This window comes from Hyaena hyaena, unplaced genomic scaffold, assembly GCF_003009895.1.
Source record: "Hyaena hyaena isolate Hyena2069 unplaced genomic scaffold, ASM300989v1 scaffold_841, whole genome shotgun sequence".
Classification (NCBI taxonomy): Eukaryota; Metazoa; Chordata; class Mammalia; order Carnivora; family Hyaenidae; genus Hyaena; species Hyaena hyaena.
In genome coordinates this window covers 702,986-719,703 of record NW_024081474.1, presented here as the reverse complement: position 1 = coordinate 719,703, position 16,718 = coordinate 702,986, and the positions used below count along the sequence as shown (strand labels likewise).

At 35.3% G+C, this 16,718-nt stretch overlaps 1 protein-coding gene across 3 annotated transcripts in view; it reads right to left on the bottom strand.

Annotated features, from left to right (window-relative positions):
- AGTPBP1 (ATP/GTP binding protein 1) overlaps positions 1 to 16,718 on the bottom strand; it is a 157,325-nt gene that overhangs the window by 24,676 nt on the left and 115,931 nt on the right. For all 3 annotated transcript variants that reach the window (XM_039219812.1, XM_039219813.1, XM_039219814.1), the window contains 6 exons: positions 10,424 to 10,511; positions 6,980 to 7,124; positions 4,309 to 4,462; positions 3,077 to 3,257; positions 1,454 to 1,583; positions 87 to 218 (listed from right to left, as the gene is read on the bottom strand). In XM_039219812.1, the coding sequence (XP_039075743.1) occupies positions 87 to 218; positions 1,454 to 1,583; positions 3,077 to 3,257; positions 4,309 to 4,462; positions 6,980 to 7,124; positions 10,424 to 10,511 (830 nt within the window). The remainder of the gene's footprint in view (positions 1 to 86; positions 219 to 1,453; positions 1,584 to 3,076; positions 3,258 to 4,308; positions 4,463 to 6,979; positions 7,125 to 10,423; positions 10,512 to 16,718) is intronic.

Below are 16,718 nucleotides of genomic sequence, written 5' to 3'. Positions count from 1 at the left end.
GAATCTGAGTGGCTGGGATATGTTAGTTTCTGCAGTGTTATGCATGTTTGAAATCCAAAAAGTCCAGACCTATCTGTAATAATTACCCTGTATCCCACATCTTCCACGACATCGCATGAAGCTGCATTATCACTGGTATGCCATACTGTTTCTTTGATGCTGCAGCCATACATAAATACATTCTTCTTTCGGGAGTGGCCATGATAATCACAATACACCTTGAAAATATATTTTGAAAGTTAAAAACCTCTAAATTCACATATTGCCAAATAAAGTTAGTTAATAACAAGACAATAAATAGCTCTGTGTGTCTTTGCCCTTCCATTGTAACTGAGCCACCATTTAATACATAGAACTAATGAAAGTAATAATATCTAGTTCTGGAAAGGATCTATGATTAATTCTAGAATGGCTAAATCCTTCTCAGGGCCTGCATCAAGCCCTGAGTTCCATCTTTCTAATGTATCTATTATTCACAATTTATTTTTATTTTTTATTTATTTTTAAGAGACAGAGTGTGAGCGGGGGAGGGGCAGAGAGAGGGAGACAATGAATCTGAAGCAGGCTCCAGGCTCTGAGCTGTCAGCACAGCACCCAATGAGGGGCTCGAACTCACGGAGTGTGAGATCATGACTGGAGCCAAAGTCAGACACATAACTGTCTGGCTCTCCCTCTACTATTCACAATTTAAAAAGTAATAAATTCAGTTATAGGTCAAATCTACAGCAGCAGTCATCACTGATCCAAGGGTTGTTTAAACATTTAGCTAATTCTGAAAGAATATGACAGTGCTCTCATGAAACACACTACTTAAAAAAGGGTATTATGGTTTCAATTTAATTTTTAAGAGCAGCATTTTTAAAATGAAAAATGAAAAACAGGTCTGCATATCAATGTCGCCCCTCTGCAAAGTTTTCCTATCTTTCCCAAAGGAAGATTACCTCATTTAAACAATAATATAATGGAAACGTTCTACACAAAAGCTGCTGAAAACAGAAGCAGCATACATACACAGTTCAGTAGAGTTTAGCACCGTGCCCACACCACCTCTCATGTGTACACTCGAGACTTACCCACTGCAGAGTTCATTCACTAAGGAACTCAGAAATAAGCTTCTACCAGTTTGAGAATTTGGAACATACATTCTGTAACCTTAATGCTATTCAAACAGTGAAGTTAAATACTTACAACCAGGAGTTACCAATATTCATAAACAAAAAAGATAAGGAAAGGGCTCATGGGAACACTAAAAATTACACCTGACAGAAAAATAATAATACGGATGTATTGTATTAATTTGTCATTATACTATTCAAGTAATTGATAACAGAAGAAGATACTTTTTAAAAAATTGTTTCTAAATACACTTAGCTTCTATAACCAGATTATACTGAGTTAAATTTTGTCAACTAACAAAATCATTTCTTTGACTAGACAAAGTACCAATACTTACCAGTGGTAAATGCTTCACAGCAGCCAGGTACTGTAGCAGTCCCTTAGCATGGTAAATCGTAGGATGTAAATCTGGATTTGGACTTTGCCACTGTCTATTCAGATCCTCTCCACTTAAAGAACAGCGGTGACTACATATATATAAACATAAACATTAGTACTGATAAACTCTTACATATATTTAATTTTGTGATTCTATTCCAGTAAATATCTCTAGTAAATAAACTAGCCACTAACTAAACACTTATTAAGTATTTGCTTTTTGCAAAGTCTTGTGTTATATTCATTTAACTGGGGCAAGCTTTCACATTTTTAGGTCAATATTTTCAAGCTATAGAAAAAAATTAATTCCCAATTCTGGGGTCTTACTCCAGACTCTCTAAAATTTATTAATGGTCTTATTTTCCATTCTGATTTCATAATAATCATTTGTTATATACTAACATCCTGTACTTCAATTGTATTAGTTTTTATGTAAAAGCACTATCTGGGCTGGGCCTTCCTAAGAAAGGTAAATATATGAAAAGTCTACATTATTTTATTATTATTATTTTTATTTGAGAGAGAAAGAGAGAGAGAGCCAGAGGGAGAGAGAGAGAGAATCCAAGCAGGCTCCATGCTCAGTGCAGAGCCCAGCATGGGGCTTGATCTCACAACCCTGGTATCATGACCTGAGCTGAAATCAAGAGTCAGCCACTCAGCTGACTGAGCCACCCAGGTGCCCCAAAAGTCTACATTCTTGTAAAAATTCAAATACTTTCTCACTTAATTGCAGGCATTAAGTATTAAAGCAACTGAGCAAAAATTTAAGCAAACTATCAGAAGGTGATAACAGAAATATAAACAGAATTCTAACTGGTCAATATGTTTCTGAATTAAAACTAGACATAAAGTGCCATTTTAATTCCATAACATACTACCGAAAAAGAAATTATTCTAGTTTTTTTATTCAAAAATTTCCTACAATATGAGAAATATTCATGCTATATTTATTGAGTAAATAAAATATGGTATCCTCAGCCTTGGAGATGCTCATGACAGCAAGACCAAATTTCCATCTTTCAGAAATAGAGTTTTCTAATTCCCACCAAAATTAAACTGCACTGACTATAGGCCATCCCCACCTAAAAAAAATTATCTTCCATTATTTCCAGCCTAAAGAATTCTTTCTGTCAAAATTACACCTCTGCCTATCAGGAGGATGTCAGCAGACAGAGCCAATATTCCTTCCCTATCAGTGGAAAAAGATCCCAGAAGATTCCAAATCTTAGAACAGCCCAATATCATGCCATTGACAAACAAAAAGGAATATAAGAGGATATGTTAAAAACCTTTCTCATATCCTGACACTGTGATGTTTCTAAAACAGTTCAAGCAAGACATGCATCTTATGAAATCATACTCTCATGGAATAAATACAAAATTTCTCAAAATGTCATACTGATACACAAAATGTATTTTCATTTAAAAATTCCTCTTAGATGAATTCCCCACCAAAAATTTCTTTGTTCTAGAAACATCACTCAGTTTGTTTTCCAAGTTAACCTGGATGCTATTATTTTGACAAGTTTATACAGGACAGCCACATAACCTATAATATTTCTATAACAATTGCTTAACTTACTTTCCATTGACGACACCATCTGGATTTAGCATAGGGACAATTTTAAAAATATAGGATTCTCGTAAGCTCTGAGCAGTAGGGTTATTACTCATGAGATACTCCAATGTTCCTTTCATTACCCAACTTGCGTTAGTTTCTCCAGGATGTACCCGAGCAGACAAGAAAACGTAAGGGCGATTTCCTAAAGTACACATAAAATCTCAAATTAAAATGAACAGCTATTAAGAGTCTGTGTAATATTTGACTTTGGGGATTTAGAGGTATTTCTACCCAATTGTGAGTTCCGATATAAATTCACACTAAAACTCACTGTGCACCTACTGTATCCAAGCACTGTACTAGGCCCTACAGAGAAAACAGATATACAAAACCTATAGAAGTCATGTCTTAAAGGAGTTTGTAATATGAATGCAACACAATAAATAGTATTTGAGTCACTTATTTATTTTCTAATGATTAATCTAACATATAAAATTAGTTCTTTTATATAATCGTGCTTTTATAAAGAACAAGTATTGGGGAGGTTTTAAACATAAATTTATTTTTCATGAAGTCATGGGAAAACAGGAAAATGTCACTTTACCCCTGTTTCACAGCTGCTGTGATAAGCACAGATAACAGAAGGTGTGTCTGTTCAGAGATGAACAAAGAAAAGTATTGTCACTATGCTTCTAGATACAGGGATCTACAATGTGACCACTCTGCTCATCAGCTCATTTTCAGACATAGCAAACTCTTTCTCTTTCCTGAAAACACCTCACCTTCCTATCAAAATTAGAGCACTTTCTTATTTTTTTTTTATCACAGCTGTACATTTGAGGCAATTTTAAATATAAAAATGTCAGGAAAAAACAACTAGCTATTCGGTGCACTAGCATCAAAGCACATGATAGGTTTCTGGTAGCTTGATTTATAAATAAAATTAGTTGTAATTTTTAAATTAATGGTATTATTACATGAACTCTTAATACATTTTGTTGCATTATACATCAAAGATAAGAACTACAGAATATTCGTATCAAAAGAAACTTCAGAGATTTCATACAGCTCCCTCGTTTTTGAGATGAGGAAACTGAGGCCCATGAGTAGACCACGGGCTGGGCAGTAATAGGACTGAGATCAGAACCCCAGACTTCTGATGCCTGTCCTAGTCCTGCTGCCCTTACAAAACATATATGAAGCAAAGGAAAATAAGAATAATTGGTATTTTGAGTGAAGAAGACAAGACTTACTGAATTGACAGATATGTTCATAATAATTAGACTCTGGCATTGCTGTTATAGTCACCAAGGGACAGGTGTTTCCAGACAGGGTTTCACATAACACATCTTTTCGAAAATAGATTTGCTGAGGATTGTGTGCTGATTCCAATTTTTGAAGATGCATCTTGATAAAAATTTAAAAGCAAAGTATACAATCATTTAAAAACTCCCTAGGATAAATAGAAATAAATGCATCCAGATCTCCACATAACTAAAAGTGAATCAGATTCCTAATCCTTTCTCTAAAGCCCTCAGGGAGCCAGATGTAGTTCAAACATCAGTTATTTGGGGCAGTTGAGAAAGGGCATAGCTACAATGCATACACCATTAATTCTGCAAACCCCCAATGGGGGTGGCCGTAGCAGCCTGTAATAAGCACATCATTATTTCTTCAGCAAAACATGTGAGGAGTCACTCAAAGTGGAATCAATATTCTAAATAAGCTCACATCAATTCAGGCCAGGCTTTGCTGCCAAATGGGCTAGGAAAAAGCTTTTGGTTTTCAAAGCCTTTTGAATTTTGAAATGATAAGTGACTGTAGACCAGCAGAATGGAGTATGTAGCACAAATCTTTTTAACAACTTCTCCTGATTTCAAGATTAATACAGGTTCAATGTAAAATGTCTAGAAGACATAGAAAGTACAAAGTAAAAATTTTAAACACCCATAACTGCATCACCTAGAATACTGCTAACAAATGCCAATGTAACTTGGTTTTATCACTTAATAGTTTACACACACACATATACTCCTAATTACCAACACCATATCAGATCATTCAATACATGAAATATGTCTTTTGAAAATACAAATTTTAATGATTTTAATATATGGTTATACCACAAATGAACTGTTCAATCCCTTTTTTTTAAAGATACCTGGTTTCCAAACTTTTGCCTGTGTTCATTCGCATAATCACAATTTACTATGTGCCCACTATTTCTGTGAGGGATACTGTGCCAGAGGATGTGATAGTGAATGAATATGCCCTACCTCTGGAGAAATACAGAGTGCTGTGAGAGCCCATCATCAGGAGTGGGGAGCCTAGCTGATCTCAACAGTGAGGAAAAGTCTCTTAAAGGAAATTATGCTCAAACCAAGATCCAGAGTATGAGCGAGGAGGGCAGAGGGGAGTGTGGCCGGCAAGAGGAAGGTATACAGGAAGACCATGATGTAAGAAAGAGGAAGGGCATCTTAAAGAACTGACAAAGATTCACTGCAGCCAGACTGGGAAGAGTGAGAAACAGAGACTTAACACAGACTGAAGGGCCTCACAGGCCATTCTTTTACAAGGAACAGTATATATACGTATGGCTGGTAATTGAGATAATGAAGTGATATGTGCATAACCTTTTGAAAAATGAACAGGTATATTTTTTACTGTGAATTAGTATCATGGATATTAACCTAGGATGAGGATAAACTTTAGAGAGTTATTTTACATCCACCTAAAGAAAAATATTAAGTAATGGTTCATACAGTATGAGGATATGACAAAAATTATTAAAAATAGTAGGGAAATTATGAAATGAACCATGGTAAGAATCTCAGACTTCATAAAAATGGCAAGAGAAATCACTAAGAAGCTTTAAGCAGGAGATTTATGGGATCAGATCCTCCCATCAAGAAGCCCTCCTGCTCCAGTGTGGGAAAAGGAGGAAAGGGGATAGAAGTGAATTCGAGAACACCAGTTAGAAGACGTGGCAGAAGTCCAGATGAGAGACAGCAATAATGCCTGGAAAGGTTGTGGTAGTGGCTTTGGAAAAAAGGAGGGGAATTTAAAACATACTAATAAGGTAACATCAATAAAACACAATAATATATAACCCTGTGTATAACAGCACTATATATTTTGATGCTATGTTATTCCACACAGAAAGATAACTGATAATACCTTTATTATAAGTTGTAACTTTTATTAAAATAAGGTCAGCCACACTCAGTGTTCTCAGCCTCGCTATCTCTTCTGTTACTGAAGTATGTTTCTCTCTCCCTTCCCCCTAATAATTTGGAAGCTTATTTCTAATCATAGTGTTCCAATTTCTTTCTGAGTAAGCTGATCATATCTCTATGATCCATAATCATTACAACAGACTTTCTGTACTGAGAAAAAAAATCTACCACAGTAATTACTTGATTAATTTTTTAGTTTTGTTTTACAATGCAAGTACTCAAACATCTCAAAAGAACCCACAAAACAACTTTTACATCCTAAATTCTAAAGAATCTAGATCTAGAACTCCACACCAAATCACTAAAATAAATTAATTCCCCACAGAAAAACTTACAAATTTTTCTACTGTTAGATTTTCTATCAGATTCAATGCCTCTCATTAAACAAGTCGAAGTCTTGCCTAGTTAACATGTGTAAACCATGGAATCTTAGAGAACTAAAGATTTCTATACAAAGGTGGAGAGTAAAATCATTTCAAATTTCCTTAGTATTTCTATTAAATAAAGACTACATTCCCATTTTAGTCCCTTCAATGTTTTCAACAAATATGGTGTTATTTTCTAAAATATTCAGCACTGGATCTTTTCATTTTATTAAGATATTTAATTAAAACCTTTTCCTCCCAATTATCTGACATATATGCATACAACACAATAACAATCATAATATAACTTAATGAGTTCTCACCTGTAAAGTTGAATATGTGTATGGATAGTGATAAGCAAAGTAGCAAACATCATCTTTATGTGGAAAATTGACAGTGAATGTAATTGTATAGTAGGATTTTCCCTTTTGCCCACCTGCAGCAACTGAACTTCTTGAGAAGTGATTTCTGCAATAGAAAAGCACAAAACCTGTTTATTTCTTGACCACAAAAGTTATGAATCTCCTTGCTTCTTTCTAAAACAGAACTTTGGCTAGGGTAAGGTGGGGGGAGGGGAGGGATACGCAGTTTATAAATAAAGTTTAGCTTAAATATTCTATAAAAGTTAGACTTGGTACTAATGAATCAGATAATTGCTATCAGCCAAAATCATTTTTCACTTCTGAATTTACCATCAAATGGAGTTGAGACTCCTTGTCAATAAAAAAGTTTAGAATGTAATTCCTTATTAGCCATGCACATGACTGGATCTTGGCCAATTATCATCAATGACTGGCTACCACCATTAGATGGAAGGCTAATGAGCATCTTTAAAGTGGATGGATCAGGGGAACAATACCTAAATTCACTATCAATCTTAAGGCTACAAAAAAAGAAATAACCAGACGTGTGACATGTTTCCTGATGTAATGCAACAGGAATTCACTGCACCATCTATGAAGTAATCTTGCCCAAAATCAAACCTGAAGTTGATCAAGCTTCTAGATCTAACTATTAGTTTATAGGAAATTGGTGAGATAGAAGAATTCATTATCACCACAGGCATGCAATTGGCAAAACCCCAAAGTGGATAATCTGGCATGACAGTTGACCCAGTTTCTTCAACAAATAAAGGAGAAATAATAGGAAAAAAAGGGAAAACTACTGTTGAAACAAACCAACTGTAAAACAATACTTATGAGACAACTGGGGAAGTCTGAACAACGACTGAGTATTTATTGTATTAAGGAATCTTCTTAAGTGTGATAATAGCATTATAGTTAGACTGCCTTCAAAAAAAATCTCTAAAAGACATGGGGCACCTGGGTGGCTCAGTTGGTTAAGCATTTGACCTCGGCTCAGGTCATGTTCTCACTGTTCCGGAGTTTAAGCCCTATACCAGGCCCTCTGCTATCAGCTCAGAGCCCGCTTAGACCCCCTCCCCCCTCTCCTTTCCCCTGCTTGCACTCATGCTCTTTCTCTCTCTCTAAAATAAAGAAACATTAAAAAAAAAAATATCTGGGGCACATGGGTGGCTCAGTTGGATTTAGCGTCTGACTTTGGCTCAGGTCATGATCTCATGGTTCATGCGTTAAAGGCCAACACCTTGAGCTGTCAGCCCAGAGCCTGGAGCCTGCTTCAGATTCTGTCTCCCTCTCAATCTCTCTCTCTCTGCCCCTGGCCCCCTCAAAAATAAACATTAAAAAATTTTTTTAATCTCTAGAAGACAAAGATCTTTGAAGTATTTATGGATAAACATAATATCTGGAAGTACTAATAAAAAGTTTTTAAAACTACACATTAATTTCCAGACTTTAAGTATCACTGACATTTGATGGCCTAAAGATTGTCTATCAACCTTATTTCAAAAATTTCACATCAACTTGTATTACTTAAGTCATGAACTGAAGAAAATCCATGACCAATAAATAGAATTACTTGCACACACTTAAACATGAATGGTATTTTCAAACTGGTCTAGTCTTCATTAACTTAGCCACTATGTCTTGAATACTCCATGGCAAGGTGCTATGGGCTGGTGATAACACAAAATAAGTTCCAGAGCTAGTCCTTGCCAACTCTTTTTCCCCAAAAAGTTTAACATCTAATCAGAGAGGTATTGATAACACCACATTAGAGCTACATGAAAGTTTATAAGTTACATTCTCATATATGGGTAGAAGTCGTTTTAATCTCATTTGGCAAATGAAACAAACAAGCATCTGAGGACTGGGCTGACATAAAAAGTTAAGACACATGCAAAAACAGTAGATTTTATCTTCACTATCTGGATTTCAGGCTTCAGGAAAGCTAGTAGCGCTGTTGCACAGAAAACAGTAAACATCTGTTGAAATGACCTGGGTTCCAGTTCCTGATCTGGAAGTAGCCAAAAGAAAAAACTAAAACTAAACAAATGAAAAATCCTTGCCCTTCCCCTTACACAGAACAGAACCAATACCTGTCATGTTACAACCATTCACCCAATAATGTGAAAAAGAAAAGCATTTACTGATTGATGATTTCTATTCCAATTTTATGAGAAAGAGGTAAATAAGAGTATCTATGTGAGCCTACCAGTAAAATATGAAATTTATACACATATAGATGAAATGCCTATAATCTTATATTTCTATTCCTCATTTACTATTTTTTTTAAACTTTTCAATGTTCTATTTATTTCTGAGAGAGAGAGAGACAGTGTGAGCAGGGGAGGGTCAGAGAGAGAGGGAGACACAGAATCTGAAGCAGGCTCCAGGCTCTGAGCTGTCAACACAGAGCCTGACGCGGGTCTCAAACCCACAAACTGTGAGATCATGACCTGAGCCGAAGTCGGACACTTAACTGACTGAGCCACCCAGGCGCCCCTTATTTATTTTGCTAATACAAGTAGGGGGGACATCCTACAGAGATGAATTCCAAGGAACACTGTGTTTCTCAGAAAGTAATGGCACTTCAGATCTAGGTTTTTCCAATACCTAGGTTCAGAAGTCTTCTGATTGAAAAAGAAGGAATATTAGTTCTAGACAAACCCAATATAAAAACTCAAAATCCACTAAACAAAAATGTCAGGATTAAGATTAATAACAGAAAAAACACAGGGATTTCAAATGCATTCGGTGGAGGAAGTTATCTAGAAACATATTACATGCAGAAACAGAGTAAGAATGAGAAGCAAGGTATACGATAATCCCAGATAATTTAGAGGCGAAGCTGAAGAATAATCCAATCATTCCACTGAAGCAGAAGTGATTTCGAGCACTGATTTCTAACTTGATAAGTAGATAACTTATTTGAGGTCAAACTGAACTGTATAAACTGATGTAAGGGAACTATGGAGTATACTTCCAGGTAAAATATTCTGGAAAATAAGATGAGATAAATATTCGTATGCAGAAAAGAATTATACTTAATATCATCAGAACAACAAAAAGCCACTGCAAATTATTTCCTAGAATTTCTAATTTCAGTTTTATTCAATGAAGTTTCCAGAGTTTTAAAGCTAAATAAATTGAGGACACATAGCTATCTACATGGTGGAGACAAGATTTGGATTAAGTCAGTCTGTCTACAAGACATATTTTATTTCTACTAAATATACCACCTCAAAGAATCTCAAATTTTAAAGGACCCTGTTAGAGATAATAGTAAAGCATATTACCATAGTTTAAATAATGCAATAATGACCTGAGTTTCTAATCTTTAAATTGAAACAGAATGAAGTTAAGATCCCCTCTGTCAGCTGATGTCAATATTCTTAGAATACTTACTTATAATAACAAATGTCGGTTCCCACACGAATCCACCACGGTCTTGCATTTAATGCTTCCTGAACCGAATACATGAGTGGCTGCATACCTTTGACAGAGAGATAAAAGAAGAAGAAGGAGAAGGAGAAGGAGAAGGAGAAGAAGAAAGAAGAGGAGGAGGAAAGGGGAGGAGGAAGAGGAAGAGGAGGAAGAGGAAGAGGAGAACGAAACAAAAAAGAAAAAAATTCTTTTCAGACCTTCTGAGTTAAAAATTAATCATGCCATTATAGAAAGCACCAAATGTTCAGGAAAGCTAAAAGAAAATACATTTCAGTTTTTAGTATGTATTAAAAAATGAGATATTTCTTTAAAATCTCCTAAATCAGTCAATGATATGCTTTTAATCCCAATTTACCTAAAATCAGATTGCAATTTAGTGAGTGAAAAGTCATTAAACTGTTTTCTATTACCTTTTCTATATTAGATCTAAAATAGTAAGTAAAATGTATTCCTTAGAACAAGAGAAAGAGCCAAAAATATACAAATAAACAGTATATGATCATAGTTCTAACTCTCCAGGGATCCCTATTTAAACTGAAGTTAAGGGGGAAATGCCACCAAAATGTTAAGACTGTTTTCTTCATCAAACTTCTGCATACAAATATGTGCTTATAGGAAGGATAAGGTGACAGGACTATTAACAAAAATAGGATGAAATATATAGCATATTTCCTTGGGTAGTTTCAGAAATATACTCTACATATAAACTTTAATATTATCCAATTTTATAAAATTGTGACTAGGCTTCTAACTAGAATTAATGAAATTCAGATGTCAATTTTAGAAATGTTGACAAGTTTACTGATAATCTGATTTGACTTACCTTATTTCTAACTTAAAGATAGAATCATTTTCTTCATTTTCCTGCTACAGAACCAATTTGTTAAACTTAACTATGAGTATTTTAGTGTTTCATAGTCTCTTGGGTTTTGTAAGTACATAAACCATATAATTTGTAACTTAAAGTATTTTACCGCCTCTTTTAGTATTTGTATCAGTCACTTCATTTTCTACTTTCATTGTGTTAGAAAGCTGACACAACTTCAAAAGTGAGTCTGCATATAGAAGAACATAATTCTGTCTTGTTCATAATTTTAATCAAAATGTTTTGCCATTTGATGCAATATTTGCTATTTTTTTGCATATCAACTGTATCATGTTTAATTAAAAAAATGGTAACACTGAATAATCTCTATGTGCTAGATACTGCTCTATGTATTTTTACAGTGTGTTAATTCGTTAAATCTTCACAATAACCCTCTGTGGCAGGTGCTAAGATTACTCCCATAAGTGGAGTTGTTTCTTTCATAATTCTGATTACACTTAAGTGTTTTGATTTATTTTATCAAATGCCTTTTCAGCATCCACTAAGAGAATCGCCTGGCTCCTTTAATCTGTTGATGCAATAAATTATGTTGATAGGTTTCCTATGGTTATCTTTGCATTCCAAGAAAAATGCTATTCTTTTACTAGTATGTAATTATATTAGCTAAAATCTCATTTAGAAATTTTCTTTCTAGGGGTGCCTGGGTAGCTCAGTCAGTTCAGTGTCTGACTTCGGCTCAGGTTGTGATCTCAGTGTTTATGGGTTTGAGTCTTATTTCGAGCTCTGTGTTTGCATCTCAGAACCTGGAGCCTGGTTCCAATCTTATGGCTGTTTCTGTGCCCCTCCCCTGTTCATGCTCTGTTTTTCTCAAAAATAAACAAACATGAGAAAAATCAGTTTTTCTATCTAAAAACTGGTCCTTTTTTCAAAAATTGTCTTTACCAAGTATCTGAAACTAATACTAACTTCAGAAACATACACTGAGAAGCTATCCATTATTGATTGGAATAAATAGAAATACAACCTATTTTTTAAAAGGTAAATATAATTCAGCTTAAATACCATCTCAATAAAGCAACTAATACATTTTTAATTTCCTTTTAAAAAGTTATAGTCTGTTCAGAATCTCTACTTATTTTTTTTAAGTTTCTTTATTTTGAGAGAGAGAAAGTGCACACAAGCATACAAGTGGAGAAGGGGCAGAGAGGAGAGAGAGGATCCCAAGAAGGCTCTACACTCTATCCCAGGAACCTTGAGATATGACCTGAGATGAATAAAAAAGTCGGACACTTAACTGACTGAGCCACCCAGACGTCCCAGAATCTCTACTTATTAGTCAATTCTGGCATGTTTTATTTTATTTCTATCATTATCTTCAGCATTTTAAAAAATTCATTCTATTCTTTTTGGTTTATTTTCTTGTTTTTCTACTATCTTGAGTACTTAGTTCACTTACTTTCAGTCTTTTTAATTATAAATAATGAAAGTTATTAAAGGCTTTCCCTCCAGATCCCAGTTTTGCTATGTCCCGTAAGTCTATAAAGTGTCCTCTTTTGAAGTACTGTCTACATCAGAGCTGTTCAACTGAACTTCCTACCAGAATGGAAATGTTCTGTATCTGCAACGTCCAAGGGGCCAGCGGCCTGACACATGTGGCTATTAAAGGCAGGGGATGAGATTAGCACCACCAAAAACTAGAATTTTTCATTTTAAATTAACTTAAATTTAGATAGCCACATGTGTGTGCTAGTCACTACCATACTGGACAGGATGGTTTTACATGATCTGTAATATCAATTTTAAATTTTCAGAGTTTTTTTTTTTTTTAGGAAGAATTTTACGTTTCCAAGTACCTATTTTTTGTTCAACTTTTTGTTGATTTCCAGTAGTATTTTACATCACAGACAATGAAATCTGTAAAATCTTGGAGTTTTTTTTAATCACCCATAAGTTTTGTCTGTAACAAAAAATGTTGAAACTTTTAAATGTTTCATGAACATACAGAAGATGCCTTCTTGTGCTCCTTCTATAAAGCAGAACATAAAAGGTGAAAAACAACAGTACTTATCTTCACATTCTGTAAATACAGCTCACTGCAAAGCCAAGCTACGTTACCCACACACACCCAAATAAAGGAGTCCCAGGGTCTAGTTCAAATGGATTTTTCACACACTTCATCAAGCACTCCAACTCATGTGACACTGTTTCACTCACATTTGTAACATGCCTGTTTTGCAGTTCTTCTGTTGGACCAGATAAATAGGCCTTCTGCCACATGTGCCCAACATTTCTCACTTTCATAATCATATTATATCATACTATCTCTTGGAACCCACTTCAATTTGTTTAAGGCCTATTTTCTGGATCCCACCAATTCCAATTCTAACCTGGATGAGCTGCTTTCCAGAAATGCTCCTCAGCCTTCATCCCATTAACGCTGGAACCCCAATCAGGTCCACCGTTTCTCCCACCTCCCATCGCACTCTCAGTTGGCTCAATACAGCTTCAAATATGTTCTCAAAATGGAATCCTAACGAATTCCAAAATCAAGCTTGTTGGCTACATTATTCAAACTTTCTAGATCGTTATTTATGTTTTGTCTTCTTGATATGTTAAATTTTGAAAGGGGTATTTTAAATTTTCACAACTATCTTCTAATTAAGTGTGTTTCTTGGAGCTTTTGTTCAATCTCTACAAATGCCCTATGGTTATGGTTGTTGTTGTGTTGTATAAAGGTTTGTGTTCTGCACAGCAAAGGAAATCATCGACACAACGAAAATGCAACCTACTAAGTGGGAGAAAACATTTGCACATCATATATTTGATAAGGGGTTAATACCTAAAATATAAGAAGAACTACAACTCAATAAAAAAAACCAATCTGATTAAAAAATGGACAGCCATAAAAAAGAAAATCTTGCCATCTGCAGCATGCCCCTTGAGGGCATTATGCTAAGTCAAGTAAGTCAGACAAAGACAAATACCAAAATACCATATGATTTCACATGTAGAACCTAAAAAAGAAAAAAATTCATAGAAACAGAGAACAGATTGGTAAGGCAGGAATAAAAGTGGGTGTGGCTAAATGGGTGAAAGTGAGGGAAAGGTAAAAACTGCCAGTTATAAGTTAGTCCTGGGGATGTAATGTACAGCCTAAGGACTATAGTTAATATATAAATACTATGTTTCATAACTGAAAGTGTCTGCTAAGACAGATCTTATAAGTTCTCATTATAAGAAAAAAAATGTATGTGGCAACAGATGTTAACTAAACTTCTCAAGAGGATCATTTCACAATGTATACAAGTATTGAAGCATTATGTTATACATCTGAAACTAACAGAAGGTTATATGTCAATTATACCTCAACTTATTTTTTTTTAATTTTTTTAATGTTTTTATTTATTTTTGAGAGAGAGAGAGACAGCGTGAGCAGGAGAAGGACAGATAGAGAGGGAGACACAGAATCCAAAGACAGGCTCCAGACTCTGAGCAAGCTATCAACAGAGAGCCCAACACAGGGCTCAAACCCACAAACCACAAGATCACGACCTGAGCCGAAGCCAAACGCTTAACTGACTGAGCCACGCTGGTGCCCAATTATACCTCAATTTAAAAAATGTTTGTGATTATTCTACATCTTTAAAAACTGCAACTTATAAATACACAGTATCTATTCAGTGCTTTTGATCCTGAATTTTTCTTTGTCTGGATGGGAATGTAAACTGGTGTCACCTTTACAGACAACAGGCAGGAAGGTTCTTCAAAAATTAAAAATGTAAATACCATATGACTGGCACAATTCCACTTCTGACATTAATATTACCACTTTTGCTGTATTTTATTTGCATTTGCCTAACTTATCTCTGCCCAGTCATTCACTTCCAATTTTTCTTTGTCATTTAATTACCACCCTTCTCACTCACCCCCCACCATTGTGTAAGTTTTTTAGGACATTTCAGTTCACAGTTAATGAGAATCTACATTTCACATCATTGCTTCCATCTTATTTTCTTTCTACTATTTCATGTTTTTTCTTCTTCTTTACCTGTGTATAATTACTGGTTTGGTTGCATTTCTCCACATTTCCTTCTCCATTATTGGAAGCTTTCTGTTGCACTCTTCAATTCACTTCCCATTCTCATCGTTATGATTGACTGGTATTTCTCTGATACTGTATCAATACCTAAGCAATCCCACCAACGTAAATTAACTTTCACTTCTCCTATATCACTGCCTTTAAACATTTTTACTTTTAACATACTTTATAAATTCCAAGTCTTCTATCTTGAGGTCTTTTTCTCATTTACTTTTCTCACAGAGGTTTCAGGGGTAATATATTTTCTGAATTCTACATACGTAAAGTGCATGGCAGTGACAAACAATTGACAGACTTCACAAAGACATTTGGCTGTCCTCTAGCTTCCCGTGCCACAGACGAGAAGTCGGACACAAATCCACCTTTCTCATGCGCAGAACAACACAGGGATTAAGAGCATGCAGTCTGCAACCACACTACCTGGATTTAAATTCCAACTTCCCCACTTACCCAATGCATGATCCTGGGCAGATTACTAGAGCACTGACGCTCTCTTTTTCTCTTCTGTAAAATAGGTTCTGTTGTATGGATTAAGAGTGCCACGTGCGTTAGCACTTAGAACAAGGGCTGGCACACAGTAAATATTCAATAAATGTTAGCTGCTGTTAATATTATCATTATTTAAGTAACCGGTGCTTTTAAAGTGGAAGTATGTTAAGATTTTGTCTTTATATTTGAAACTCAGGTATTTCACTGGTACACATACCAGATTCCTATCTTCTTTATTTCTTCCTAGGATTCACTGAGCCATTTTAATCTGAAACTTGAAGCTCCTCCAGGCAGTTGAACATCTGAGTCTTGATTTTGGTTCAGGTCAGGATCCAAGGTCATAGGATCTATGCATGAAGCCTGCTTAAGACTCACTCTCTCGGGGCACCTGGGTGGCTCAGTTAAGTGTCCAACTCTTGATTTTCGGCTCACGTCATGATCTTGCGATTCAAGTCCCACATGGGGATCTGCACTGAGAGCACAGAACCTCCTTGGGACTCTCTGTCTCCTGTCTCCTTCTCTCTCTGCCCCTTTGCCAATAGTGTTCTCTCTCTCTCTCTCTCTCAAAATAAAAGGATTCTCTCTCTTCTGTCCCTCTTCCAGCTCACCCTCTCTCTCTCTAAAAAGAAAAAAAAGGGGTAAAAAAGGAGACTTCAAACTCCTCTAGACACACAAAACACATAATAATGGTAAACTATAGTAAGGTTCCAGCTGAAGTCAATGGCACATTAGATTTATTGAAGTGCTCTAATTTTATAAAAGACAATGTATTCTATTACTTTTTAAATGATACTTAATTCTGGTCACAATGGAAGAGTGACATTTTAAAATTCTAACTATCA